This window comes from Ambystoma mexicanum, chromosome 2p (assembly GCF_040938575.1).
Source record: "Ambystoma mexicanum isolate Mex_15411 chromosome 2p, UKY_AmexF1_1, whole genome shotgun sequence".
NCBI classification, from domain to species: Eukaryota; Metazoa; Chordata; class Amphibia; order Caudata; family Ambystomatidae; genus Ambystoma; species Ambystoma mexicanum.
Window position 1 is genome coordinate 1,425,754,327 of NC_090923.1, and position 27,781 is coordinate 1,425,782,107.

The window sequence follows — 27,781 nt, forward strand, 5'->3', positions numbered from 1 at the left end:
GGGTCAGCGCCCAGAAGAGGGGAACCCGGGTGTGAAGAATCCTCACCCTAAGTGAAACAAGGAAAGAAACTTATTTTGTTGAAAGGACTTTTTTTTTATTGTTTTCGTGAACCTATCAGGCCCTCGGAACCAGAAGGTAAAACCACTGAAGGCCTTGATACTGACAGGAACTGTTTCTGATGGGTGCGAGCCCGAACAAGGGAGATCCAGGGGTGAAGCTATCACCCAAAGTCCATTAAGAAAAGGAATTGTCAATGATTTATAGAATACGATTTGTGAAGGGTCAGCGCCCGTAAGAGGGGGACCCAGGGGTGAATCCATCACCCAAAGAAAACAGGAAAAGGAACTTTGTGTTTGTTTGGTATTTTACTGACCCTCGAAGCCAAGAGACTTTTGTTGAAAAGAGACTTGGCCGTCGAGGCTTCTGAGAAGTTGAAACCAGAACTGTTGTCTCGTGCTGTGGAAAGCTCGAGAACTGTGCTGTGCTCCAAGATCCCACCTTAGCCTATGCTCTAAACTTAGGGAAATGAGACTCAAGCCACTGCATCCTGACATATTATTTGAGAACACTTCTTTCTTTCCTGGAAAACTATTCCACACCCTTTTTTGTATTAGTTGTAAGGTTTGGCAATAGATTTCTTAGTATAGGTCCTTTTTATTTGACACAGAGCCACTAGGACTTCCTTATTTTCATTTGATAGTCAACGCTTGCTCTCATTTTAGATTTAGGTTTAGATTAGGCGCTTTTCCAACCTGCATACAGTTTAATAAACACCCTTGAACTGTGATCAATTGTGTCTGTCTTACTTGTTGCCACCATGAGTTCCTTACAGGATTTTGGGCATACGGGTCGAAGCCATTGACAATTCCCTGGAGATTTTTCCGCTGTAGAACTCCTGCCTTCAGAAGATTTCTTCTTCAAAGGGGTGGAGGACGGAGACTTAGAAACCGACCGACCTAGCGTGAGTTTTGATCTTCTCTCTTTTAAGGCCTTGGTGGTCATAGACAGACAGGAGCGGCACTCAATGACCTTGTGCTCCTTGCGGAGGCACCTAAGATATATTCTGTGCACATCTGTGATCGACATCTTCGAGTCACAGTCTGCACATCTCTTAAATCCTGTCTTCATTATCGAAGATTAAAAAAGAGATGCGTTGATAGAATCGCTGAGGCGAGTCAAACTATTCTGAGAGCGTGCTATGCATGTGGAAAAACGGAACTGAGGCAACAGGCGCAGTGTATGCTATTTATATCATCATCATCAACGTCATGTCCGGACACTGGAATGGAAATCATTGAGGGACATCGACTCGATGCTGAACAGCGCCCTCTGTTGTCAAAATTCTTTGAGGCTGCAAGCAGGATATCGGTATATCAAAGATGAGGAATCTGTGGGAGGACACAATCCATTAGAAGTGTGAAAACTCCTTCCTAATGCCACTGTTGTTGCCTACCCAGTTTGACAGCACTCATTTAGTAAGACTGCTGCCTTTAGACTGCAATCTCCCGAAGCTGTCACTAATGGCCCAACAACAGACCTGAAGGCAATTCCTTGTGTAATGCTGTGTCATATCCAGACACCCTCTTTCAACTCGCCAGAGTGCTCTGAGGCTTCTCACATATGGTGTGGAGTACTGTATATATCTCAAACAAATAAGTAAATAGATGGTGACGGCTATCAAATACTACTCTCCCGTTGTCTGGGTGCAAACTTGGGTGAGCTGAAGCACAGTAACTACAAATGATACATTTTTTCAGAGCACTACCAATGTTCCCCCAAAAGGGAACAGGCACCAAGAGGGAGAAGCTGACATTAGAACTCAGCCATGCTGCTTCCACAACCAAAGAACTAGCTAACAGGACACATCTTTCTCCCACTGTGTGTCTGTACAGATCCATGAGGCATTAGAAATGGGCAGATATGATTCTAAAAGCACACAGAGTATACATTATCTAGTGTGTATCTCTTTAGGATTGTACTCTTGTTTCATGAACACATTTTAGAATGTTGACGCAGATATAGCATTCTGTACTCTTCTCATCAAGACTCAGAAATAATATAAGTCTATTATTTGCCAAATTAGCCATAGAATTTACATGTGTATCGAAGAGTCTGTGAATCTAAGCGATATTTCATTGAGAGACGTGGTGGAATCCTCATCTCTGAAGTGTCTTAAGGGTGTGCATGGAAGGCAACGTGATCATTATGGCCTGCTCTGATTCGTGGAATCATCCTAAGTAAGGAACAAACATTTATTGTATTTAATACAAATCATAATCATTACTTTAAAAGACATATAGGGGCTTTTGTGGAGCTGAAAGATCTGCCTGATCTGCTGCATGAGTTTCAGTCGTGTCAACAAACACGTTTACGTTTCCAATCATTGCATTGTAGATAGAGGAGAATGTCTTATTAATGCTCAGTTAATTTTCTCAGCAGAATCAGTAGATGATGCTCCATAAATGCTTTCTGGTCAAATATTTTTGCAACATACTTACATCTCAGGAACTTCATATCTTTATCAAACTGTAACATAGTTTCTTTATTACAAGGTACACACCTATCCTCTGAGAAGCAACTTCCACAATCAGAGATGAGACGTCTTCATCAGCTATGGCCTGGCATCCTGCAATGCTTGCCTTTAAGTCAGGGTCTTGCTCATCAACATTTGCTGCAGACAGAGGAGTGATTTGATATTTTAAGGACCTATACTATTTGCGTAAATGTACATTATTAAGTGTAGTAGCCCTACTGAACTGTCTTTTCTCAACATACTGAGGTATTCCAGCACCGAGAAGAGGGCTGAAACAGGTGTTATCGGCAAAAACCAGAGTTATAGAGGCAATCCCAGGTCACATAACGCAGGCATGGGATGACAACACCTGATAAAGCCCTCTCTCACAGGGCTGTAATGACATTATAAATCACAAACAATTTAGAAGGTGGTTAGGAACAAAAGAACCCAGCAGGAGAATTTGCTTGGCACCTAGCAGTGAGAATTGCACAGTTGAAAAGGGAGGTACTGAGAATTGAGGGGGAATGTGTGGAGAGAAGCATCAAGCTTTGTAAGCGTGGTTAAGGACCTCTGCTGACTCATTGTTTAACAATGGTCACGCCAACATTCCAATGTTATAACATGGTTTAACATCCACATTCGCATGTGGTCCTGGCCATTTATGTCCTAGCAGCGCAAGCAAAGGTAGGTCAAGGCAAAGAGGGCCTGGGATGGGTGTGGGCCGCTATTAGCCAAGCTGGCCCACGAACATTGGTGTTTATGCTATTAGTACTCCCACCTTGGGCCAGAGGTGCTGAAAGTGTGCATGCGGGAAAAAAAAGAAAATCATTCCCTTTGATGAAGGGTCAGTTGAGGTCATGCACCCCTTCATCAAAGGGGACGTTTAGCCAATGTAGATGGCTGCCATAGACAAAGCAGATGTTTGGTAGGAAGTCCCTCATGGATATATATGGTGGCCATGGTGTGAAGTTGGGGGAATGCGGTGGCTGGAGGCAAAATCACAGAGTAGGTCATTCAGAGGAAAGTGGGTAAAGGGGGGCAAGGCGAATAGGAAGGTGGGGTGTGGGGAGGACTAGAACCAGTCAGTGCAAAATAGCATTTGTATCAAATAACCAGTGAAATGGTAACAGTTATATCCAGTGACTAGTACTTAACTGGCTGGTTGGTGGTGAAAAATTACTTGGCATGAGTGAAATGTATGCCATCGTTTGTGTAGCCCTTGCTTTTCTGGCAACAGCATGGGTGGATTTTTTTAGGGATCCCAACAGGGGCCCTTTTTTATTTATAAAATGCACAATATAATAACTATAAAAACCTCACCGGCCCTAAACCCCTTCTTCTCGGTTCCCGTGGTGTGATTCCCCTCTAAGAAATCTATCCCATTAACCCACCATCCCTAGCGGGGACAATGGTAGACCCTTAGTGTTGATTGAAACAATAGACCTCTATGATCTACCTGGTGGTTCTGTCCCTTAGGTAGCTTCTGACAGGCTGCCACTTCTTATTTCCCTCTCATGCCAGGGCGCACCACCACAATACACTTATCTATCCCCACCTAACCTCCAATCCAACTCTTTATATATCCTGTTCTTAATTAATAACACGCCCTCCTAGCATCTTATTACTTATAACTATAAACAAATATAGCTATAAATCTACAGATATAAATATGCATTTAAATACATTACAAACAATGACACAAACATTAATGATATTACAGATGGCTGGCTGCCGCAGTCAGTCACCCCTTTTAAGTGCCTCTGGCCCTGTGATGCTTTCCGTGGTGGTTAGTGTCTGCCTGCACCATACAACTGATCTTAGGCAGCCCCCATGCCCTTGGGGGGGCCCACCTGCAATAATGGCAAGCCGCAATGCAATCTTCATTCATCACAGCGTCCCAATGCCTTGAAGGGTTCTGCACTCTTTGCCAAGCCCCCGCGGCGCACTTTATAATCCTCACCACTGCATCCACGGCATGCTCAGATCTTCTGTGGGGACCTCCATCGGGGAAGCAGCACTTCCGTGACACTGCCGAACCCTGCATTGCGTTGCTTCTTCAGACGGGGTTTCCGTTGTCATGGGTATGTGTTGTGTCTGGCTTAGCTTGGTAGTGGGAATACAAAAGGAATGTTGTGATGTCATGTGGAGTGTTTGTGTCTGAGTGTCGGAATGCCTGAGGGAAGGTTCTATGTTGTGCAGGTAGTCAGCCTGAAGCCTGGGTGATGGGCTGCCAGTGTTTTCTGTCCTATTAATGTAACTTACTTAAGGACTATGTAACTGCTTGTGAAGGTGTCCTGAGACGCTGTAGTAAACCTAGCATGTCAGCCTAAGAAGGCTGGGAGCTGCTTCGTAACATTGGCGACAAGTTGGTCTTAAAGAAGAAGAACCCAAGTGCAAGAAAAAGTAGGAAGCTGAAGAAACCTGCTGCAGTGGGTGCAGGAAAGGAAAGGACAAGAAGAAGGACAACACTGCCAACAATACAAGTAAGACCCATCACCCAGGGCGCCAAAGGGGGAGGAAAAAGACCCCGTAGACCCCGCACCATGAGGGACCAGCAGCTCATGATCTGGAGGGAGAGCCGAGTCCTGGGGGCTGGAGAGGGAGCTGGGCCAGAAGATGAAAGGAAGCTGGCTCCTAGTAATGAAATGAGAAGTCATGCTGCATAGGATGTAGAAAGGAGCTGGCCCATAGGGAGAAAAGTGATGCTGTCCCGGTTAAGTGAAGTGGGAAGTAGTTGCTTTCAATGTAAAGTGGGAGGTTTGCCCATAAAGGAAGAGCAGAGCTGTCCCATTAGATGTAATCATATGTCCCAGCAGGTGAAACAAGAGACAAGGCAAACCAAGGGAAAGCTCCCCATGATGAATAAAATGAAAGTAAATGAAGCCAGGGTGAAAGGATGTGTCCTTTGTACTGGTAAAGCGTAAAGCGATCATGGCGCATAAAGCATAGTCAGTAGATGCCAGAGACAGTGACCGTTGGGTGAGCAGAGATCTTCACTACCCTGTGTCTGGCAAGGGAATGGTGACATCAGTATGGAAGTGAACGGAGTTGGCGAATGAGCTGAAGGCTCAGGAGATGCAGAAATCGTTGCTTGCGAGGTTTAAACAAGCTGAACTTTCAGGAGTTGCAAGAATCGGGAGGCTTAAACAATGCGGCTGTATCGCGTCAAGGGTGAGAAATGATGGGGATTTCTGAGTAAGGGACCCAAAGGCGTGAGGCTGCGTGTTCAGGACGCAGCGTAACCTTCATTGAGGAATAGTACGGCACACAGAAGTTGAGTGTGCACTGTGTTGTACTGTGGCGGGACGTTCAGGTAGCGGTCTACCCAGCGAAGGGAAAGTATGCGATGCCCCATTGGAGTACTACTTATGCATTCTGAGCGGCATGGAGAGGGAATAAGTCTATGTATTGTAAATGCAATGCAGACTTGGAGATCTATCATTCTCCCCACCGAAGGAGGAACGGTGCGGGGGCCGAGGTGCTGTTTGGTTGTCTAAAAACTGATGGACAGACCACTTAGATGGTGACGGGTTATCTTCTAAGGATTCAAGGAGAAGGGACTTGAGTATCCTTTTGTGATATTATCCTTGTGTACTGCGCCACTGAAATTTGGTGTTTTAAGAGTGGATGGTTACACTTTGAGGATTTGTAGATACATAGGAGGTGACATTGACGTCTTGTTTTAAGCAAATGCATTTCTGTTTAGCTACTTCAGGTAATGGTATGGGTGTTTGCTGCATGGATTTCTCATGATTATTTGTGAGTGGTGTGGGTCATGTTTAAAGACTAGGATTAACCTTTTGAGGACTTTCAGCATTTAGGCCGCTTTATAGCGACGTGGACTTTAAGGATTGGATATGGAAATGTGCTTTTGACATTTATTGTATTGTATTAGAGTCTAGAACTAACCTTCTTGAGGATTTTCAACGTTTAGGTTGCTAAGTTGCGACACGGACTATTAGGATTGGACTGGTTTGGAATTCATGATATATGGTGTTTAAAAAAATAAAAAATGCATAATTTCAAATGTATAGAGCAATGCAATGTGAACTGTATAATCTCTTATGTGATGCATTATGTACAGTATAGAAAATCTGTGTTGGCTTCGGGAATTTAGTGAGATTGGGGGTAGCTCCTTCATTTGTTTCTTTTATAGGTGTGGATATGATTGTTTGGTGAATGTGGGGGTAGCGCCTCCCATGTGTTTGGTTTTGGGTGAAGCTTATATGTGATATGGGAATAGTTTCTTACCTGTAACTCCATTTCTCCAGCATTGGTATCTTTCATGGATTCACATGCTTTGAATATTCCCCGTCGTCAGGCTGGGAATCCCCGGTACATTATATAGACCCTTTCCCGTAGGAAAACTTTTTCGACGCTTATGCGTCCTATCCACCTCGTTTTGTATCATGCGTGCCCGTGCCGTCAGGACGTCATGATATAAATACAGGCCCCGCCCCCGCGCTCCCTCAGATTTCGGCCCCCAAAGTAGTGGGGGAACCGGTTTGCATGATCAGGGGAGGCAGGTGGGCGCATGTGAATCCATGAAAGATACCAATGCTGGAGAAATGGAGTTACAGGTAAGAAACTATTCCCTTCTCCAGCATTGGATCTTTCATGGATTCACATGCTTTGAATAGATTACATAGCAGTACTACCCCCAAGAGGAGGTGTGCATGCAAACCCCTATACATTCTTCGCAAAAGGCCGTTCCCTAAGATTATGTATACATCAGTAATAGTTTACATAGGGAAAAAACGGACCACATACAGTCATAAATTCCACAGGATGCCACCCCGCAGCCGGGGCTTACCTTACTGGAATAGGTGTCGAAGCACCGCCTGTCCCATCCGGGTGTCTTCGGCATGTTGCTGCGACAGGCAGTAATGGCGGGTAAAGGTGTGTGTAGTCGCCCAGGTAGCCGCCATGCAGATGTCCCCTAGAGGGACTCCGGCCCACAGTGCCGTCGACGATGCCGCTGCTCTAGTTGAATGAGCTCTTGGCCGTCGTAGAAGAGGCTTCCCTGCCTTGGAATGGCAGTACGAGATGGTAGATGACACCCATCTTGAAAGTCCTTGCTTTGAAATGGCTTTTCCTCTAGCACCCAACCCATAGGCCACAAACAGCTGTCTCGTTTCTCTGAACGGTTGCGTACGATGAAGATAAAACTTGAGAGCCCTTTTTACATCCAATGTGTGTAGCATGCGCTCCGCTCCCGAGCATGGCTCCGGAAAAAACGTAGGCAACACGATAGAAGAGTGTTTATGAAACACCGAAGGAGCTTTTGGTATGAACTGTGGGTTAGTGGCTAGGACTACCTTGGTCTTGAAAAATCGTAAGTATGGTGGGTCCACCATTAGAGCCTGAACTTCTGAGATACGTCGGGCTGAAGTGATGGCCACCAGGAAGGCCAATTTCCACGACAGAAACTTCAGAGACGATGATGACATTGGCTCAAACGGAGGTTTCATAAGAGACGTTAAGATCAGATTGAGGCTCCACTCCGGTGGAAATTTCTTCTCTGGAGGGAAACTCCGAAAGAGGCCTTTAAGGAAGTGCTTAATCAGGCGGTCGCTGAACAATGGTGCCGAGTGCCGTCGACGAGTAAACCTGGAAATGGCTGCTAGGTGTACTTTTATTGACGACACCGACAGGCCCATTTGAGCTAATAACAGCAAGTATGGAAGGAGCTGTTCCGGCCTAATCGATTGCGGGGCCAAACCTGGTTGATCCTCACACCATTGACAGAACCTTTTCCATTTGTACGCGTATGAGGCGTTTGTGGAAGGTGCTCTTGCCGCTTGCAGGATACGTCGACAGTCCTCCGGAATCGTTAGCCGACCAAATTCGGCGAAGTCAGGAGCCAGGCCGTCAACTTGAGGCTGTCCGGGTCGTGATGCCAAACGACACCCTCCTGTCGAGACAGAAGGTCGGGGGTCTTCTGGAATCTCATCGGTTCCGCCGCCGCTAAGTGTAGTAGGTCTGAAAACCACACTTGTCTGGCCCAGTATGGGGCCACCAGAATTACCCGACATGGGTACCTGAGGATCCATTGCAACGTCCTCCTGACAAGGGGAAAAGGAGGAAATGCGTACAGGAATTTGTTCGTCCATGGGAATGAGAACGCATCCCCCAGTGAGCCCTGCTGAGGCCATCTGCTTGCGTACTGATGGCATTTCTTGTTGTTCTTCGTTGCAAACAGGTCTATGGAAGGGTGTCCCCATTCCTTGAATACTTGTTGAAGTTGTTGGTCGTTCAGCACCCATTCGTGAACTTCGTTCATTTCTCTGCTGAGGGCATCGGCTTCCACGTTTTTCACTCCTGGTAGGTGAAATGCTAAGATTTGTATGTTGTGTTGAAGGGCCCAATGCCAGATTTTCTGTGCCTCTGTCGATAGGGACCTGGAACGTGTCCCTCCTTGTTTCCTCAAGTAGAACATCGTAGTGGTGTTGTCCGTCATGACACGCACCACCGAGTCCCTCAGTTGCGGAAGAAAAGACTTCAGAGCCCATCGCACTGCTCTCAGTTCTAGCAGGTTGATATGCAGGGAGGACTCCTGCAAAGACCACTGGCCTTGTACCTGTAACATATCCAGATGAGCTCCCCATCCGCTCAGCGATGCATCCGTCACCACCGTCTTTTGGAACTCTGGTTCCAGTAGAGGCATCCCTCTCGTTAGGTGAGTAGACACTTTCCACCAGCCGAGTGCTTGAACTAGTTGTTCGTCGACGACCAGTCTGTCGGACCAGCGACCTCTGCTCTGTGCCCAACGGTCCGCTAGAAATTCCTGGCAAGGCCTCATAAACAGACGGCAGTTGTTTATTAACGGAATGCAGGACGACATGGTCCCTAGCAGGGACATGTACTTGCGCACAGAGACTCTGGTACCGCCGCTCCATTCCGACGCCTTGTTTTGAAGTTTCTGAATTCTTTCGCTGGATGGTTTCACCAGGCTTGTGTGCGTATGAAACTCCGCTCCTAGAAAGACCAAGGTCCTCGAAGGCTCTACTGAGGACTTGTTGAAGTTTATTGCGAAGCCCAGTTCCTGTAAGATGGACATTGTGGCTCGTAGACTGTCTCGTGTTTGTTCCTTGGATGACCCTCTGATTAGCCAGTCGTCTAGATATGGATAGACATGATGACCATCCTTCCTTAAATGGGCCGCTATAGGGGCCAAGCACTTGGTGAACGTCCTGGGGGAGGACTTGAGCCCGAACGGGAGGACCTTGAACTGAAAATGCTTTCTCCCGACGACGAATCTTAAATATCTCCTGTGTCGTGGGCGTATTGGGATGTGAAAATAAGCATCCTGAAGGTCTAGTGAAGAGAGATAGTCCATGGGTTGCACCGATCTGATAACCTCTTGGAGTTTTAGCATTTTGAATTTTTGGCTCTTTAGCCACTTGTTGAGTACCCTCAGGTCGAGAATGGGCCTCCATTTGCCGTTTGGCTTTTTGACAACAAAGAACCTGGAATAAACTCCTTGGCCTTCCTGTGCCACAGGAACTCTCTCTACCGCCCCTTTTCGCAACATAAGCTCCGCCTCTTGTCGTAGGATTTGGAGGTGGGGCTGTGTCGAGAATAAAGGAGGAAGACGCGGAGGCTTGTCTTTGAATTGCAGCGCATGACCCATGCGAATCGTGTCTAGGACCCATCGATCTTTGGTGATGCATTTCCATCGGTCGAAGTGATGAGAGACTCGACCCCCCAGGACGTTCCGAAGGCCGTCATTGGTTGCTGGTTTGCTTGTTCTTCGTTGACGACGGACCTGAGCCTCGCCGCCTGGAGGCTTGATAGTCCCTGCTTCCACGTGCCGACTGGGACGCTCGTCTGAACCCTTGTGAAGAGTACGAGGGCCTGTTAAATCCACGGTCCCTCGAGGCTCCAAAGCGGGAGTTTCCAGAAGCACCTCTGAAAGGGCGAAAAGAGCGAAAATTTCTACCCGTTTGAAGGGCGCCGAGGGACCTAGCAGTATCCGTGTCTTCTTTCATCCCTTTCAGCGCTTCATCAACCTTTTCGCCAAACAGGTGCTCCCCTTCGCATGGCATGTCCAGGACTTTGTACTGTACTTCAGGACGGAAAGTAGTACATTTGAGCCACGCTTGTCGACGAAGCACTACTCCATGGTTGATTTGTTTGAAACCAGACTCTGCTAGGTCCACTGCGATATTAATAGCGTGGTTCGAGGCCTCCTCGCCGTCCCGCACCAGTAACATAGCTGCTTTTCGGTGTTCGTCTGGCAGGTGTTCTAGGATAGGGGCTAATTTGTGCCACATTTCCCTATCATATCGTGACACGATCGCTAAGGAATTGGCTGCTCTTACTGTCGTCGCTCCGACCGAGAGCACCTTCTTTCCAAATGCGTCCTGCCTCCTAGCCTCGCTTTCCGGTGGCGTTGAACATTTTTGCTGGACCCTGGCCTTCCTAGCTGCTGCCGCCGACACCACCGAGTCAGACAAAGGCTGTGATGTTAGACATTTTGGAGTGGACTCCGGAGCTTTAAACTTTTTCTCGATCCGTCCCTTTATGGCTGGTTCCGAGAACGGATGGCGCATCGTTTTGAGACCTTCTTGCCACACGTGGTCAAGGATTGGGATGGCAAATACCGATTTTCTCCTTTGACCCATATGGTCAAAAAGGAAACAGTCTTTCCTCTGCTCCTCAGGAATCAAGCCGAATTCGGAACACGCTTTCCCCATCATTGCATGGAAGGCTCCCACATCATCAGGGGGAGATGGCTGTGTCTGGCTCCTCGTAGACTCCAATTCTACATCCGAATTCCATGTCGGGTCCCTCGACGGTGACAGGGAGATGTCTGACCCAGAGTCATCATGTATAGAGTCGGACTCCGACAACTCACCCTCCTCCTGAGCTCGAGGACGATCTTTTACCGCCTGGGGAGCCGATGGGTGATTCGTCGACGAGCGAGCCGTACAAGTTTGCTCGTCGACGGAAGGTACAGACAGAAGTGACGATGACGTCCCAGGTTGAGGGAACTGGGTATCCAGCCGCTGTAGTAGCTTCTGAAGAGTATTAAGCACATCCAGAGACAAAACTGTCTGGGGGTTCAGCAACGTGGATGATATAGGTACCATACCCCCGCTCGCACTCGTCGCCGTCGTCGTCGACGTGGAAGGCCGTAAGCCTAAATCCAATGGCTGCAGAACCATGTCACCTTCCCCTTCCGCCGAGCAGGCCGTGTCTGGCTGCAGTAAGACCTCAGGGGGGATCGGGTCATAGACCTCAGGCAGCCAAGCCATAGACTGAGTTTCCGTCGACGAAGGAATCCCAACCGCTGCTGCTTGAACGGTAATAGGCATCGTCAATGACACCGAGGTCGACGAGGAAGTCGTCGTCGTCGAGCCTTTAGACTTCGTTGTCGATTTTGATGCCGACTTCCCGGCTGAAGCTTCTCGACTCACGGAAGACCTGGGACGGTCCCCTGAGGAGGATTTAGACAGCGCCAGCCTCTCCGTCTTAGATGATGAGGAGGAGGAGGGCTTTTTATGAGATGAGGAGGATCCAGCATGTTTCCCCTTATGCTTGTCCTCAGGGCGAATTTCTGCTGGCCGCACCTTCTTCGATGGAGGCTCCGACTTGCTCCTGGAGGCCGTGGAGCCAACTTCCGAAGCCGGGTAGGCACCCGCTCCGTCATTAAGCCAGTCGACCAGCCTTCTTTTACGGTCCTTAAGGGTTTTTTGGGAGAAACCCTGGCATATCTCACATGTATCCGCCGTGTGGTGCGGGTGGAGACAGTAGATACAGTCCATGTGGCCGTCTCCTTCATAAACCTTTTTGAGGCCACAGGTTGCACATGGGCGAAATAACGCCTTTCCAGACATAATTCTCCAGATTTGAACTTCGCTTACGCGAAACAGACAAAAAAACAATCTAGTTATCACTAGTAGTAACACGAAGATCCCACTGCTTTGAAAGACGGTTGAAATCTGAGGGAGCGCGGGGGCGGGGCCTGTATTTATATCATGACGTCCTGACGGCACGGGCACGCATGATACAAAACGAGGTGGATAGGACGCATAAGCGTCGAAAAAGTTTTCCTACGGGAAAGGGTCTATATAATGTACCGGGGATTCCCAGCCTGACGACGGGGAATATTCAAAGCATGTGAATCCATGAAAGATCCAATGCTGGAGAAATAAGTATGGTTTTGCTGATGGTGTGAATGCCAGGTCAGGATGTTTGGGCCTTCCAAATGTGATTTCTGGGGGTAGCGCCTTCAGTAATATTATGAGTATGGGTGTGGAATGATATACACAAGGGCATTTGGGAGGTAGTGCCACGCCACGTTATGTGGTGTTTGCGGGTAGCGCCTCCAGTACAGTATGGGCGTGATTGTGATGAGTCGCGCAGGGTTGAACAGTGTACATGGGTTTATGGTGGTAGCGTCAACATATATGTGGGGGCATGACTGTAATGAGTTATGCATGGTTATCCCACGTATGGCTGTGTGAGGTGGTAGCGCCACCAAGTGCTGGAGCTTGACTGTGGTCAGTCATCCGAGGTGAATGGTTTGGTATCTGGGTGGTAGCGCCCCCAGTAAGTGTAGGGTTGTGACTGCAGTATAAGTCACTCATGGTTAGGGGTATGTGTGCATGGGTGGTAGCGCCCCCGGTTTTGGTTGGTTTGGGCATGCCTGTGGTATTAGGCATTGCATGGTCACGTATTACCCCAACTTTGTGGTTTATTTACCACAAATAATGTATTGTTCTATTCGTTGTGCACGTGCGGCTGTGTTTGGCTGTACTGTGTGTCCTTCTTTGACTCTTTTCACCCAATCAGGGTCCAGAGTGCGACAGCGACATTAGTTGTTGGTCCTGGTGTGCCTGGCAAGCGCATCGGGTATGAGGCGAGTGTTTGAGTGTCAGAGCACGTGTGCTTGCCCTGATGATGTGAGTTAGTGTGAATGATTTTGATGTGCATGGAGGTGTGTTGTGTAATGTCTGTGTTGTTGTCGGAAGAGGGGAGGTGTGTTGTGTATGCGTTCTGTATTGTTGCTCTGTGCAATGTGCCAATGTAAGGGGAGGAGATGTGTTGTGTCTGGCTTAGCTTGGTAGTGGGAATGCAGAAGGAATGTTGTGATGTCATGTGGAGTGTTTGTGTCTGAGTGTCAGAATGCCTGAGGGAAGGTTCCATGTTGGGCAGGTAGTCGGCCTGAAGCCTGGGTGATGGGCTGCCAGTGTGTTCTGTCCTATTAATGTAACTTACTTAAGGACTATGTAACTGCTTGTGAAGGTGTCCTGAGAAGCTGTAATAAACCTAGCATGTCAACCTAAGAAGGCTGGGAGCTGCTTTGTAACAGTATGCCACTGTGATCACTGCCATGCCTGGCTCATTAGCTGGATGTTGGCCCACCTCACTTTCCTCTCGAGATAGCCTAGCGTGGGTTGCCCACTCCCCCGGGCTCCAGCCGGCGTGCTGGAGGTCCCCTTTTTTACCCAGGCCACTTGGACGTGGCATCCCGGGAATTTTCTTCACCGCTATGGCAGGACGAATTTCCGCCACCAGCTCCCCGCTTCACTTGGGCTTCAGACATTGCAACCTAGACCTTTACTTCACTACCTTCCCCGACATTAGAGGCAGACTTATGCCTCTTACCTCTTTGCTGCCGGCGACGACCCTGCAGCATGTGGCCAGGGAGATTTTACCTTCTGGGCCCAACCCGCCTGGCTGGTGCCAGCAGCATGGCTGTATTGCACAGTTCGATGCCACCCCACACACATGCAGCCCAAGTTGGGCGGCTCCTCTTCTCCCCCAGACCATGTACTGACTGAGCCTGTCTGGTCTGGCCCATGGGCATGCTGACAGCCCTCTTGGCCCCATGGCTGCCTGGGATGCAACGGGCTAGTAGATTCCATACCACACCCAAACACGAGGCCTCTTTCAATTATGTCATTAGGCTCTTAGGGGCCTTTTGAGGCCACTGCTCCCTAGATATATGAGGTGTGCTGCCTCCTTCCTTTTCTCCTTGCCCAACAGTTTGTAGTTTTTCTAACAGTCTTTCTTGGAATGTTCACTCTTGGACAGGGGGAGCTAGGCCCCTTGTACCTTCTCTTTTCTTCCTTCGATCCAGCCCCCTGGTGGATTAAACAGTGCAGGTAAGTGTACTGAAACACCACATGCACAACACTAAATAAAAATATGTTTCTCTCTACACCCTGGTGTGTAGGTCTATTTCTATATGTCCCTCAGGGAACAAATATGTAGCCATATCTAGCCAGGCCCAATTTGCGCCATGGGCTACATTAGCACAATCTATATAAATAAAAATGTAAATGTTCGTTTGTTCAAAATCTTAAATCTCCGAAAGTTCTTCACCGATTGCTTTGAAATTTTGACACAACGTTGCATTCAAATAGGCGTGTGTTTTTATATACCTACTATACATAGATGTCACACCTGTGACAGGAAAAACATGCCTTTTCTGAAAAACAGCGCCATCTGTTGGACGTAAAAGCAACACATGCTATACTAAACATTTTACTGCAAACCAGCGCCATCTGTTGGACGTAAAAGCAACACACGCTGGCTCAAATACGTGCCGAGGAAGCAGCAGAGTGACGTGCAGCCAGACTTTAGGATGCACGGTTGCGAGCACGGTGATCGCGTTCTGCAGCTTCAGATCTGCTTGGAACGAAGATGTCAACGAGAAAAAGCAGATCAGCATCAAACACGACTCCGTGCTCAGCAGTCACGCTATTACAATCGCCTTGCATTCCGGTACAACCCAGCTGATTATAGTTTGAGCCGTCATGTTCTCATCAGCACCATGACTGAAGTGTGTCCTTACTGGAAGGCTCTGAAATTTTATGGAGAAACGAAAGGAATGTGTTCCGCCTCCAGGAAAATTAAACTGCCTCAACCACCCACAAGCATTGTGAAATTAAACATATATTACAAACGTGCGCTTTCTCTTTTCTTTCTTTTCCATTTAACCAGACTGAGCCACAGCAACGCGTGGCCGGGGACAGCTAGTGTATAATAAAACACAATCTTATTCACATTCAATGTTTATAAAGTGCCCTATCTTTCCTACTTTGCATACTAAAGAAAATTGTTATGTGCATATACATACTAAAGTTCATTTTTACATAGAAAACATGTAAAAATGATTCTGTTATCCATACTTTAAGTAGTTAAGGGCATTGCTAATGACACCGCGTTTACTTTCATAGTGTGTATGACAGATCATATTAGATCCGCCAGGAGACTATGAGGGCCAGGTGAAGCCACATACTAGGCAACAATCCATGGGGGCTGTAGGCTGGGGTTCTCCCAGAGTACTCCCATACTCCCCATAATCAGCACCCTTTATCGACCTCTCTGAGATCCCACAATGATCCAGAACATTGCTGCAAAAGAAACCCCCATTTTGGGCAATCTGCTTGGAGGACAAGAGGCGAGATAGGCCCTAGAAATATTCAAGACCTTAAGCCGTTTACGGAAACATGAAAAGGCTGAACCAGAGGCTATTTGAACTTCATATCCCACAACCCCTTGGTCCCTCAAGCCGAAAAAACCGGAATGGATCCAGAACTTCCCAAAATGTGTCAAGATGCAAGGGAAACGTAAACCATTAGGGGGAGCCCCTATCATCACCTGGGGTGTGTGAGAAAGGGACAGCAAACATCTCCCCTCACATCACAGCAGCCTACACATGGGAACATTATCTGTATCCCCCATTTTCCTAATCAGCATCAAATGATCTGAAACATCCTGAACTCCACTGGGAAACAGGGTTTTCCCCTGCAAAACACCTACTTCCCATCTACAGTTGTGAAGAATAACTCAAAACTCAATTTTTATTGAGCAGATAGCAGCCCCAGCCAGGAACTCTTCCATGCCACATTTATTTAATCTAAGATGGCTGTCTGCTGTTTTGGAGCCCCCCTGTCAACACCCCCCACCTCTCCTCACCCCGAGTGCCAAATTATTGTGCCTCAATCAAAGCTCAGAAAAGAACTACCTGCTGTCCCCTGCTTATCAGCGGGCAGGTACTTTGGCTGAGGATTATACATGAGGCCATATATTCTCAGCTAGGATGAAAGGAAGTTGAGATATAGATGTGCCCGAGTAAGCTGAGAAAGAGGAAGGTGAAGAAAGAGGAAAGATTGCACAGGGGACTGCTGCAAAACAAAAGGGGATGGCTGGAAGCTTTCAATTAATCTCCACCTCTGGCATTGCTCTGGCCAACCCTCCAGACCATCGTTATTCGCCCTACCAAGCCATTACAAAAGGCGAAAGACCATATGCAAATCAAACTTGGCCCTACCCCAAAAGGAGCAGTTCAGCCCGAACTGCTGGGTCACATCCGTTCTGCACAAGACCACAAGCATCCCCAGACATGTTTCAGTCCCGTTGGGCCTCATCAGTGAGGAGTAGCTTGGGTCTCTACGTCTGGGCATACCCGTCCCACTTTGGGTGACTATAGCAAAACAAAAGAGGTGATGGATGGAAGGTTTAGAATTAATCTTTACCTCTGGCATTGCTATGGGCAACCCTCCAGAGCAATGGCAGAGGTTAACCCTCCCCGTCCCTGCTGGGCCTAGAGGCACAAGAGACCAAAGCTACTCCTCACTGATGAGGCCCTATGAGGCACTAAAGAAAAAGGATTCATGTCTACACCAACGCCAGTGGGACAGCTACTTCGACTGGTACACCGAAGCCACTAAAAGAACGAAAGAATCTAAGACCTGGGCACTAAATGAATCTCAAATAAAGCTCCAAGGGCAATTAAAAGGCATGAAAAATGAGTGCACAAACCTGCCTGTTCCGACCCCCAAAACTGGGTACAAGCGATTATATCCGGTCCTTCAAGGAGAGCCGCTGTTGAAAGAAAGCCTGGTGATATTTTGGACACTTATAACCCAGCAATCTTGAATAAACCACCCAACCACCAGCAAGCCAACAGCTTGCTGTCAATTGCTCTCAGCCACCTACCTACCACCAGTCTACACCCAAACAGCAAATGGATGGTCCGTTTACTCCCGAAATGGGAGCTCAGATTTCTAAATTGTTTTCATCATCCTCAGGCACAATCAAAGGTTTCCAGAACTCGACAAATTCTAGTACTGGCGTATTCACACTCAGACAACTCCCAGGAGGGGGCGACACCCTAGTCACATTACATGCCCCATGGAGCGCCACTGATTTATTTAACATAGTTCAGAGATTTCCCAAAACACGAGAAGACCATGTCAAATTCCATGAGGAGTTCCAAGTAATAATAGACTGCTATCACCCCACTTGTGTTGATTTAAACCAGTTATTGTGATCAGTGTTGCCCCCGGACACATTTGCTTTACTTAAGTTGCATGCAAATTGGCTGACCGAAGAACCAGCTGCACAAAAGATTTAAAATCTTTTACTAATACTCTGGTACAAATTGTTCTTGAAATGTGCCCCTGAAAGACTGATTGGGCTCAAATAAATTTGTGGAAACAGGCAAAGGAGAACACCTGGCGGGTACCTCGAACGTCTAAAATGATGTTTTGAACAACATTTGGGGATTAAGGATGCTGCGCGTACAGCACCGCAAGCTGTAGTGGCACAGTAGCCTGCTCGAACCCCAAAGACCGGACCGACACCCACTGTACATGTAAGGGGTTGTTGGACCAGGTCCCGGACCGTTTATGGTCAACCCATACAAATGATACTGGGTACACAGGAAATGCTGAAGCAGTTAAGATCACACTGAATCCTGAAAAACCCTTGCCATGTGTACCCCAGTATCATATTTCCTGATGGGCAGAAGGCATACGCCCTGTGATAAAATCCCTTCTCCAACAAGGTATCATTGTGCCTACATGCAGCTCCATTAATACTCTGTTACTGGCTACAAAGAAGCCAGATAAATAGGTGTATCATTTTATTCAGGACCTGCGTGCAGTGAATGCCACCGTATTGCCATCCTTTCCGGTTGCGGGTTAAAGAATCTAATACAAAGTTCCGAAATGCAATACTTTCGAAAACAAAAGGACCGGAAAAAAAAACAATGCACTTTGTTTAGGGGGGGGGGGGGGCAAACCCCTGTTTTTTTGGCCAAAAACCACTAATTTTACCTATACCAAAACCAAAAAAAAAAATACATTTTAAAAAAGGCGTTTTCTTTCTCGGTCCTTTTGATTCGAATGTATTGCATTCGATCCTTTGGAATTCGAAATAATGACTGGACACCAACCTTTCCTGTGGTACCCAATCCAGCTACAATTTTGTCAAGTATTCCTTAAACTGCAAAATGCTTCACTGTCGTAGACTTATGTTCAACATTTTTCTCTATATCCATATGCCTGGTGAGGCAATATTTCATTGCGTTCACCCGAAAAAGTATGCAATAAACCTTCTTTCGTCACCCAGTGGGGTACGGAGAGAGCCCCACACTGTTTTCCCAAATTTTAAAAAGAGATCTGGATTCGGTACAGTTTCCAGGAGAGTCAACAACTAGTGCAGCACATTGACAATCTGCTCGTAGCCTCCCCCTCCTTGGAAAGATGTGAAGAAGACCCACTGGTTCTGTTGAAAACGCTTGCTGAAAAGGGTCACAAGGCATCTAAGTACAAGTTACAGTTATATCTGCCCCGAGTGCGATACCTGGACCATGAGATTTCCGCTAGGGAAAGACACCGGTAGTACGATCAAATTTCCACCAACCCCGGGCCAAGATGCAGATGAGAGAGTTCATCAGTATGGTAAATTACATTAGGCAATGGGTCCCTGGGTTTGTAGCCATTGTGAAGCCCCTTCAGAACTTCACACTTAAGCCCTTTGTCTTATTTTGCAATGAGCCCAACAGGTTTGCACAAGGTGTGTTGACTCAGTCACACAGTGATAAGCACCAACCCGTATTCTACCGCAACATAACCCTAGATCCAGTGACAGTGGCGCTTACAGCTTGTCTGTGGGCTGTCACTGCTGCAGACCTATTTATTGAGAAAACCGACTCCCTGGTCCAAGGGCATCCCGTCACAATTTATGTCCCTCCTGCCATATTGTCATTATTATTGAAAGTTAAAACCCAGCAAGTATCCAACTCCCTCCTTACAAGGTATGAGACGCTGCTAATTTCCACTGTCAATATGACCCTAAATCGCTGCCCTGTCTTTAACCCTGCATCAGTGTTACCGACCCCTGAAGACAGGGAGCCACATGACTGTCACATTGTTGGCTCTTGCATCCGGGTCCTGGAGACTGGAGAACTGGTTTCTGGGTATTCCGTGTGTACACCTCACTCAGTCCTAGAAGATTACAGATTACCCACAGACAAGTCAGCACAAGTAGCCAAGCTCGTGGCCCTCACACTTGCGTGTGCTCTGGCTCTGGGAAGATCTGTAACAATCTACTCTGACTCCAGGTACGCACACAGGGTGGTCCATGACTTTGGTGACCTCAGGGAAACAATGTGGATACTTAACCTCCACTGGTACCCCAATCAAAAATGGAAAATACATGCAGCTCCATTAGATGCATTGCTACTCCCTGCACCCATAGCTAAAGTGAAATGCTGAGGGCACGACCCCTCAAAGTCCTTTACTGCCCTAGGAAATGCTTTAGATGATGGTGCAGCTCACCCAGCAGGCCTAAAAGCGCCCTTGGCTCCTAATGAAGGCCTTGTTAGGTTTGCGATTCCACGGTCACCTATCCTGTCCCTTGCCAGTCTGGCAATCCTCCAAGATCAAGCTACGGAGACTGAGAAGGTGACCTGTACTCAGCGTAGGTATATCTCTGGGAGTAGACTCAGTGTGGCATTCCCCAGACGGCCGCCTGGTGGCACCCAAGGTGCTACTCCCTTATTTGGTCCACAAAGCCCATGGCGGGGTCCATTCAGGTAAAAATGCCATGATCACGTTATTCCAAAGAGACTGGATAGCCCCTGGTTTAGCTTGCACGGCTCAACATTATTATGAGAACTGTGTAACTCGTTTATCGTATAATATCGGGAGAAGCTATCTCCACGCCCCGTGCCGAAAGGTCTATTTTTTCACATGCAGATAGACTTCATACAGCTCCCCACCTGTCTGACTTATGTTTATTGTCTGGTTGTGGTTGATGTGTTTTCGGGGGGGAGGGGCTATGTGGCGGCTTACCCTTGTAGAAAGGCAGATGCAACCACCGTAGCCAAGAAAATGCTTGCTGAACATATATCTCAGTTTGGACTGCCCCTCGTTATATACAGCAATCGAGATACCCACTTCACTGGTCAGGTTATCAGGGAAGTCTGCAAGGCTCTAAGAATAGTATAACAGTTCCATTGCGCTTCCACCTGCATTCTAGCACGCACATCGAATGCCACAACAGTAACCTTAAGTTAAGACTGTCTAAAGTGTGTAAAGCAACCGTGATGAAATGGCTTCATTCCTTTCCTCTAGTTTTGTTAGCCATGAGAAAACAATCCACAGCATAAGCATAAATTGTCCGCTCACGAAATTCTCACAGGACGCCAATGAGCATGGGGACTGCTCCATCCGCAGTTCCCAGAGCCCAGAGCTTAACATTGATTAAAACTGTTCGATCTCTCCATGCACAGGTCTGTGAGGCTCTGCCTGAACCAGCCCTGGGACCGTGCCATCCTATGCAGCCTGGGTCCTGGCGAAGATCCATCAGCGAAAGTAATCGCTTTAGCCAAGGTCATGCAGCCCGTTTCAAGTCCTTCTCAATGCAAACTCTGCTGTGAAGTTTGACTGGATACCGGCTTGAATCCAAGTGTCGCACTGCCGCAAGGTCACCGCTCCTGCCGATGACATTACCACCAAACCCACCGATCTTCCTCGGACACGCTCCAGACACCCCCCGACCACCGCTCCAGACCTGTGCCAGTGCCTGTGTTTCTGAAGCAGACCGAACAATATTGGAAAGCAAGGACCCATCTCGCAATCAGCCAATACGGTCATGTGCTGCAATGAAACCCGCAACTGCTGAGTCTTTTCACCAATATGAGGGCCCTGCGGGAGCTACTGCTAAAGTCCCTTCAGCAGGAGGTCACAGCACCGGAGGGAACTACCCTGATCCCCTCCTGTCTCCATCTACAGAGTTTGACATCCCTGAATATCACAACGCAACCAGCCAGAGGTACGCTCTGCGATCTCGAGGAAGAATACCAGACATAGCAAAGCTTTGAACAAAGTGGTGACTGGTCATATTACTCACCATTGGATCTTGCTCACCAGCGACGATGAATCCCCCAACTGAGGCGGTTCTCAAACCAGGAGTAGAGGACACTGGTGCTATATCCATGGCATCTGAGTTTTTGCCCCTGCTGCCATCACTTGTTGGTTTTTCACTTTGTGACAATTACCCTCATATTTTTCTGGCTCTGGTACTTGTGGATGTTGTAGTGCATATTCTGGTAAAAGGAGCCTGGAACGTTGGAACATTCGAACTTTGGAACATTTGAACTTTGCCTCACTTTCAGAAACTACCTGTCAGGGTCCGGCTTGACTGAATTCCACAGGAGCTGATGCTGGCCCCACAGACCCTCACCCGGAGTTCACCTCTCAACCCTTAAACATAAGCTGAGCTGAAAACCCCAAGAAAGGGAAAGGGGAATTTGGAGAAAATAACAACGGAGACACAGCTGCCCTTCAACCGTCTGGTAGGCTCTGGTATCTGTGATAAACAAATACACCTGGTTACTAATATAATAAGAAAACTTCTTTTCTAAATTATGCTAAATAAATTCTAAACTCTTTACCTCTTAAACCTCAGTAAAAGACTTAGAGGTTAGTAACCTTTGTGGAATATCTTGTAAATATATCTTGTATTGTGCAAATAGTTCAAGCCAACCTAGTCTCTTTAGAATCCTAAAGTGATGGCCTTTGCAACATCTTTTCAGAATTAGATATTCTTCTTACTTCAAAGTTCTTCTGATCTTATGTAGTTTTCAATGCTTACATAAATTGCAGTCTTTCTCTGAAAACATTGAGTTCTATTTGCATAGATTACTTTAAATTATATTCTTTAACTTCCTGGAATACTGCTTTCTTTCTGCGTGTGAATTGTTTTCCTTATTTACACATTTACACAAAGAACGTATAGTTTCTTCCTTTACTAGCGTGTGCGATAAACACGTGAAATCAGAAGACGTGAAGAATTGTCCTCGCGTGTAAAATACACACGCGATTATCTTAAAAAAACCCGCGCGTGTGAAAAAATACGTAAACGCGATAAAAATAACACGCGCTGATAAAAATGGACTCGCGCTCTATCGCAGCCCGACACGCGCTTTCTCTTGAAACGACTTTCACGTGAAAAAATGTACACGCGCTAAAATTCACACGCGCAATTCTTTTTGGCACGCGCTCTATCGCAAACCACACGCGCTTTCTCAGGAAACGACTTTCACGTGAAAAATGTACACGCGCTAAAATTCACACGCGCAATTCTTTTTGGCACGCGCTCTATCGCAAACCACACGCGCTCTCTCAGGAAACGACTTTCACGTGAAAAATGTACACGCGCTTTAAAAAGAACACGCAAACGGCAACTTGCGAGCTCGCGCACACATTAAACAGTCTTGAAGAACATTTCACACAGTTAATCAACTTTAAAATCCTACGCACAATCTTCAAGCTTGTTTTCCTTATAATAACTTTAACTGTAATGTCTCTTTTCTCAAATGAACTTGAAACTTGTTTACTCTTTAAGTTTTCTTATAAAAGAAAATGAAAGTTCACTGTGACAATCTCAAAATCTTTAAAAGAACGATCCCACCTGATGACTTCTTGTTCAAATTGGATCAGCAAACGATATTCTTACTTTGGTAGATTTTCTGAGCTCTGGGAAGGCCTTACTTAAGGAGCTTAACTAATACACAACCAGCCACTGAATTTCTCTGGATGAAAGGCAGTTTAGAATCTTGCTCATCTCCCAAGAATCAAACCCATTGTCCTCTCCACCAATCAGGCAACCAAACATATCATTGTTTCTTTAACCAATCAGAGTAAGTTTCTTTCACTCCATCTTGACTTGGGCAAGCACAATGTTAATTCTATGAACACACTCTTCCTGTTACTAAACCAGCCAGTTCTAAAAGCACAACTAACCCAGCCAGCTCTAAAGGCACAATGTTAATCTTGTTACTCTTCCTGTTAAGAAACTAGTCAGTCCTGACAGTACCCCCCTCTTCAAAGCCCTGTCCCAGGGCCTGGTTTAGCAGGGAAACTCTTGTGAAATTGTTTTATCAATTGAGGGGCATGTACATCTACTTGATCCTCCCAAGATCTTTCTTCAGGACCGTATCCCTTCCAGTCAATAAGATATTGTAAGGTACTCTAACAATCCTGGAATCTAAGATTTTCTTAACTTCAAACTCTTCGTCATTTTCCTCTGTGTAAACTGCTGGTGGTGGTTTTCCTAATCTAGTTCCTGACACACAAGGTTTCACTAAGCTAACATGAAATGTAGGGTGACTTGATACTTGCGGGTAATTTCAGTTTGATTGCTACGGGATTTATCATTCTTTCTATTTCAAATGGACCAATAAATCTCGGACTAAATTTAGTTCTTCCCTTTAAACGTAAGTTTTTTGTGGACAACCAAACTTTTTGACCCACCTGATAATGTGGTGCTTTACGACGTTTCTTATCAGCAAATGTTTTAAATCTTAGCTTACTTTTTTCTAAGGTTTCTTTAGCTTTCACTAAACCATCTCTAATACAAGCCAATCGCTGCTCAACCTCTGGATTGGAATACTCAGATGGTAACACTTCTTTCAAAAATCGTGGATGGAAACCATAGTTGCCAAAAAATGGAGAATACTTAGTAGAATCCTTGACAGAATTGTTATAGCTAAACTCTGCTAGCCAAAGAAGATCTACCCAACTTCCTCTTTCTTGCCAAAAAGCTCTAATATATTTTTCCAATTCTTGATTTACTCGCTCTGTTTGGCCGTTGGTCTGTGGGTGATAACCTGAAGAAAGCTTTACCTCAATTCCCAACTCTGTACAGAAAGCTCGCCAAAACTTAGAAATGAACTGGGACCCTCGATCTGATACAATATGTGTTGGTAGACCATGTAATCATACTACTTCTTGCAAAAAACTTTTTGCCAGATTCCTTGCAGAAGCCTCTCCTTTCATGGGAATGAAATGCCCAGCTTTAGTTAGTAAATCCACAACTACTAATACTGTAGTGTAACCTTGATCTTTGGGAAGATCTACAATATAATCCATAGAGATTGTAAACCAAGGACTAGGAGGTACTGGTAATGGATTTAATAACCCAGATGGTTTTCCTCCTCCTGACTTTACTCGAGCACAGACTTCACATGTTTTCACGTAGTCTTCAATATCTTTTTTCATTTCTTTCCACCAAAACTTTCTCTCAATCAGTTCAATAGTTTTACGAATTCCAGGGTGACCTACCAACTTGGATTCATGACATTCTTGCATAATTTCCTTTTGCAGTTCCTTGCTTGGAAGGTAAATTTTAGAATGAACACATGGAAATCCTTCAATTAAATGTCTTCCAGAATCCTCCGCTAACCAAGATTGAATTTCATCTTCTGGTAATTCCTTTAGAATCTTTTTAAGAAGCTGATTCTCTTCCTGTGTAGCACTTAGGATAAATGTTTCTTCTGCAATCACTGGTTCTGGTAATAGTTGATTTTCAACTTCTCCCGAATATCCTTGTCGTGATAAAGCATCCGCTTTACCGTTTAACCGCCCAGGCTTGAATGTTATCACAAAATCGTATTCTGAAAAGAAAAGTGACCACCTAAGTTGTCGAGGTGATAGTGTTCGAGCAGATTTCAAAAACAGAAGATTTCGATGATCGGTTAAAACGGTTACTGTGAATCTTGCTCCCAACAGATAATGTCTCCATTCCTGAAATGCTTTCTTGATTGCCAGGAGTTCTCTGTCTGTAATTGTGTAGTTCACTTCTGCTGGAAGCAATTTCTTAGATAGATAGGCCACAGGATGCAACTGTCCAGTTTCAGGATGCCTTTGAGAAAGCACTGCTCCAATTGCAACATTAGAAGCATCTGCCTCCACAAAAAATGGTTGTGAAGGATCTGGGTGTAATAAGATCGGTCCAGATGTAAAACAGTTCTTCAATGTTTTGAAAGCTTGATCCGCTTCATCTTTCCACTCAAATTTCATTCCTTTCTTCTATAATTTGGTGATAGGAGCAACAGTTTGAGAGAAATTTTTAATGAATCTCCTGTAAAAGTTTGCAAAGCCCAGGAAGCTTTGGATATCTTTAACACAAGTTGGAGTTGGCCACTGTTCAACTGCCTTAATTTTCTTCATATCCATTTCCAAACCTTTGGGAGAAATCATAAAACCTAGAAATTCCACTTCTCTGGTATGAAATTGGCTCTTTTCTAACTTAGCAAATAGTTTATTCTCCCTTAGTCGTCGTAACACTTTCTTGACATGTTCTTCATGTTGCATGAGATCCTTAGAATAAATGAGAATGTCATCTATGTATACTACTAAAGATGTCAATAAAATCTCTTAATACCTCATTTATAAAAAATTGAAAGGCTGCGGGAGCGTTACACAATCCGAATGGCATTACTTGATATTCGAAAAGACCAAATTTTGTTCTAAATGCCGTCTTCCATTCATCACCTTGACGAACTCGCACCAAATGATATGCACCACGAAGATCTAGTTTGCTAAATACTGAGGCTCCTTGAATCTGGTCTAACATTACTGATATCAAAGGCAGCGGATATCTGTTTTTAATTGTTATCTTGTTTAATGCTCTATAATCTATGCATGTTCGTAAAGTGCCTTCCTTTTTGGGAACAAAAAATAGTGGAGAAGCTGCTGGCGATTGAGAGTGCCTGATGAAACCCTTATTCAAATTTTCTTGGATGTAATCCTTCAAATGTTGATTCTCTTTTTCTGTTAAGGCATAGATGCGACTGCAAGGAATGTGGGCCCCTGGTTCTAAATCAATTTTACAGTCATACTCTCTATGAGGAGGTAATTCATTAGCTTCCTTTTCACTAAACACATCATTGAAATCATGGTAACACTTTGGTAATTCTCCCATTACAGCCCCTATAGAATGTACTATAGTTCCCAAATTCACCAAACCTTCCACTACTTCTGAACAATTATCACTAGAAACATTTTCCTGAATTGCTTCTTTACAACAATTTGTAACACAAAAAGCAGAATCCAATTTCACCACTCTTCTTCCCCAATCAATCTGAGGGTTATGATACGTCAACCAAGGCATTCCCAAAATTATTTTCAACTGTGGAGTGTCAATTAATTCAAACACAATTTCCTCCCAGTGTCCTCCAATTTCCATTTCCAATGGGATTGTTGCGTGTGTAATTAAACCTGATGTCAGTTGAGACCCATCCACCGCTCTCACATACTCTGGTATATCTTTTACAGCGTAAGGCACATTCATATCTTTAACCACATTCCAATCCATGAAGTTACCAGTGGCTCCTGAATCTATTACTACTGGACCACTTCCCTTTAATTCCTCTTTAATATACAAGGATACATTCAATGTAATATGTGGTACTGCTGCTTGGATGGTATTTGCCACTTGCTGATTTCTGGAGCTGTTAGTAGATGCAGAAGGTTTTGGACACCAAGGGCAATTTCCAACAAAATGTCCTGATTTCCCACAATATAAACATAAATTATTCTGTCTTCGCCTATCCTTCTCCTCCTTAGTTAAAGGACCTCTCACTTTATTTACTCTCTCTGCGTTCCCAGTTCTCAATTCTTTATTTACAATTTCTAATCTTCCTCTAACAACTCTAGGGAAAACTCTGGGTTGCTCAACTCCTCCTCTTCTACGCTCAGCCTTGCGTTCCCCTAATCTATAGTCAATTTGTATGACCAGATTAATTAAATCCTCACATGAAGTGGGTCTATTAACAATTGTAGATAATGCATCTTTCAATTCCTCCTTCAAACCTCTATAAAATAAAGAGGATTGCTTCTCTTCTGGCCAATTGCTCTCTAATACTAAAGATCTGAACTGTGTGATGTAAGACACTAAATCTTTGGTTCCCTGTTTTAACTCTAGTAGTTCTCCATCTACTTCTTGAGATAATTGGCGTCTGTCAAACATCTTTTTAAATTCTAACTTGAAAGCTAACAAGTTCTTTAGTATTGGATTCTCTTGACCAACCAATAATACTGACCAAGTTGCTGCCTCACCAGTGAGGTAAGACAGCATAAAAGCTATTTTAGAAGCATCTGTGTTAAAAGCTTCAGGTCGACAAAGGAAATGAAGTTCACACTGTGTAAGGAAAATCTGGCATTTCTTGG

General features: G+C 45.7%; 1 protein-coding gene across 2 annotated transcripts in view; it reads right to left on the reverse strand.

Annotated features, from left to right (window-relative positions):
* LOC138567581 (zinc finger protein 665-like) overlaps positions 1 to 27,781 on the reverse strand; it is a 728,415-nt gene that overhangs the window by 560,347 nt on the left and 140,287 nt on the right. For both annotated transcript variants that reach the window (XM_069645953.1, XM_069645952.1), the window contains exon 4: positions 2,562 to 2,672. In XM_069645953.1, coding sequence (XP_069502054.1) covers positions 2,562 to 2,672 — 111 coding nt within the window. The remainder of the gene's footprint in view (positions 1 to 2,561; positions 2,673 to 27,781) is intronic.